The 1,971-nt window shown below is 36.9% G+C and overlaps 1 protein-coding gene across 1 annotated transcript; it reads left to right on the forward strand.

The window, feature by feature from the left end:
* Positions 1–246: 246 nt before the first annotated feature.
* Positions 247–1,467, forward strand: LOC145029566 (putative F-box protein At1g47790). The gene has a single exon (XM_078978070.1). It carries the CDS (start codon positions 247–249, stop codon positions 1,465–1,467), a length of 1,221 nt encoding a protein of 406 aa, XP_078834196.1.
* The last annotated feature ends 504 nt before the right edge of the window (positions 1,468–1,971 follow it).

A 1,971-nucleotide genomic window follows, 5' to 3' on the forward strand; every position in this document is an offset into this window, starting at 1 on the left:
GTCTGAAAAAAAAACTTTAAGAATATAAAAGAATTTCATTTTATTATTATTATTGTTATTATTATAAGTTGGGAGCAGAAACAAAACCATTAATACGAGTTCCGTTTAATGGGTTTAACAGTAATCAAAACGTTCCAACGCTCCATGTGCCCGATGATAGTATCTTAAATCTCCCATTCACGCTTATGTTTCCCTTTATATAATCCCTTCAAATTCATACATCCGTAATAAACTCCAGAAACAAAAATGTCAGACTACTTACCTTTTGAACTTCAAGTGCAAATCATTAAAAGACTTCCAGTTAAGCCAGTTCTTAAATTCAGATCTGTCTCAAAACGATGGAAGGCATTGATCGACAGTTCCGAGTTTATTGCTGCTCACAGTGTCGGCCATACTCAGCTGAACCGTCTTCTTGTATGGTATGATGAGTGGCACCCATCAAGATTAGGGACTAGAAAGAAAATTGTCTCATTTGTCGATGATAAGGCTTTAAAGTCAATTTTTGCGAAACAAGAGATTGACCCGACTGTTCTAGGGCTTCCTAAACTATACGAGAATTTTGGGCTTTCTAAACCATACAAGGATTTACGTGTTGTTGGTAGCTCTCAAGGTTTGTTGTGCTTGTACGATTCTTATCGTGATGATTCTTTAGACAAGTCTGGAATAACGATGGCTGCTCTTTGGAATCCTTCGATTAGAAAGTCAGTTCGCATAGTTGTGCCTGGTGTGTTACATTGGCGGTTTCTCCACACTGTTCTTGGTTTTGGTGTATGTCCCATCACTTGTGACCCTACGATTGTGAAAATTTCAAATCTTGGCATGGATATGAAAAGTAAGGCTAGCGTGGAAGTTGAGGTTTTTACATTGAGCACAGCTGTTTGGAGAGTTCCTTCTAGCAAACTTCCTGATAAACCGGTTTCAGTTACATGGCGTCGGGTAGCTATAGATAAGTTCATTTATTGGTTTGGTTACTATCCGCTCGATGACTATAGTGATGGTCTCGGTGAAAATAAGCTGATTATGTCATTTGATTTGATTACCCAAGAAATCAGCTTGATAGACTTACCAAATTGTTTTGCACATCAATCCTCATCAAATTTCTCCATTTCTAAGGTAAGGGGTTCTCTTGCGCTGGTTGAATACAGTACTACAAACAACGAGAAACAAGACTGTGTTGTGTGGATGATGAATCATGGTGTTCCGGTTTCTTTTACAAAATTGTTCATTATTAACTCGCCATATGCATTAATAAACATTTTGGGATTTATGAAGAGTGGTGGACCAATAATGGAAACCCATGATGAGTTTGGAGAACCAACTGCATTTGTTTTCTATGAACCTGGTTCGAAAGTCTTCAAGTATACATCATTTTATTCAGATTATGGTTCATTTTTTGTCGACTCTTACATGGAAACCCTACTTTTGCTTGATCAGCCGGATTCTAGCGTTTATCCTATTATTAACTGAAAACAAGTCGGGCGCTGGATTTACAAATGTGGAGCAAACAAGCAATATATTTTGAGTACACAAGAAAGGTAAAACAAAAAAGTACTATGTTTCTTGAGGAAGAGGCCAAGCTTCTAAACTAAAAGTAACCACTTCATTTTTTTTGCACTGTTCGTCAATGCATTATATTGTTTGCAACTTAATATATTATAAGTCCTACAATTTAAAAGTTACAGGTTTTTATATGGTTGATATCGACAATTTTTGTTCCGTTTACGTTTAGCTGGTGACACAATATACTTGTTCACATAAAGCTGTTTGTGTAGATCACTAGCTAGATGATCCATTTCTAGTGTTGGTTCTCTACTTCTCTTAGGGCTGGCTTTAATTAAGGGCTGCACTTTCAGAATGTGAATAGGGTTTTATGGGGCCCAAAATTTATACGTCTGCTTCATACTCTATGTAAAAGGGCCAAAGTAGAAAACGATTAGGAAAATTAAATGGATTGCCGAACTAGAGGACCCT

This window comes from Lactuca saligna, chromosome 2 (assembly GCF_052625555.1).
Source record: "Lactuca saligna cultivar CGN05327 chromosome 2, ASM5262555v1, whole genome shotgun sequence".
Lineage (NCBI taxonomy): Eukaryota > Viridiplantae > Streptophyta > Magnoliopsida > Asterales > Asteraceae > Lactuca > Lactuca saligna.

Coding starts and splice junctions, on each gene's coding strand:
- LOC145029566 (XM_078978070.1), top strand. CDS start 247: ATGTCAGACTACTTACCTTTTGAACTTCAAGTGCAAATCATTAAAAGA.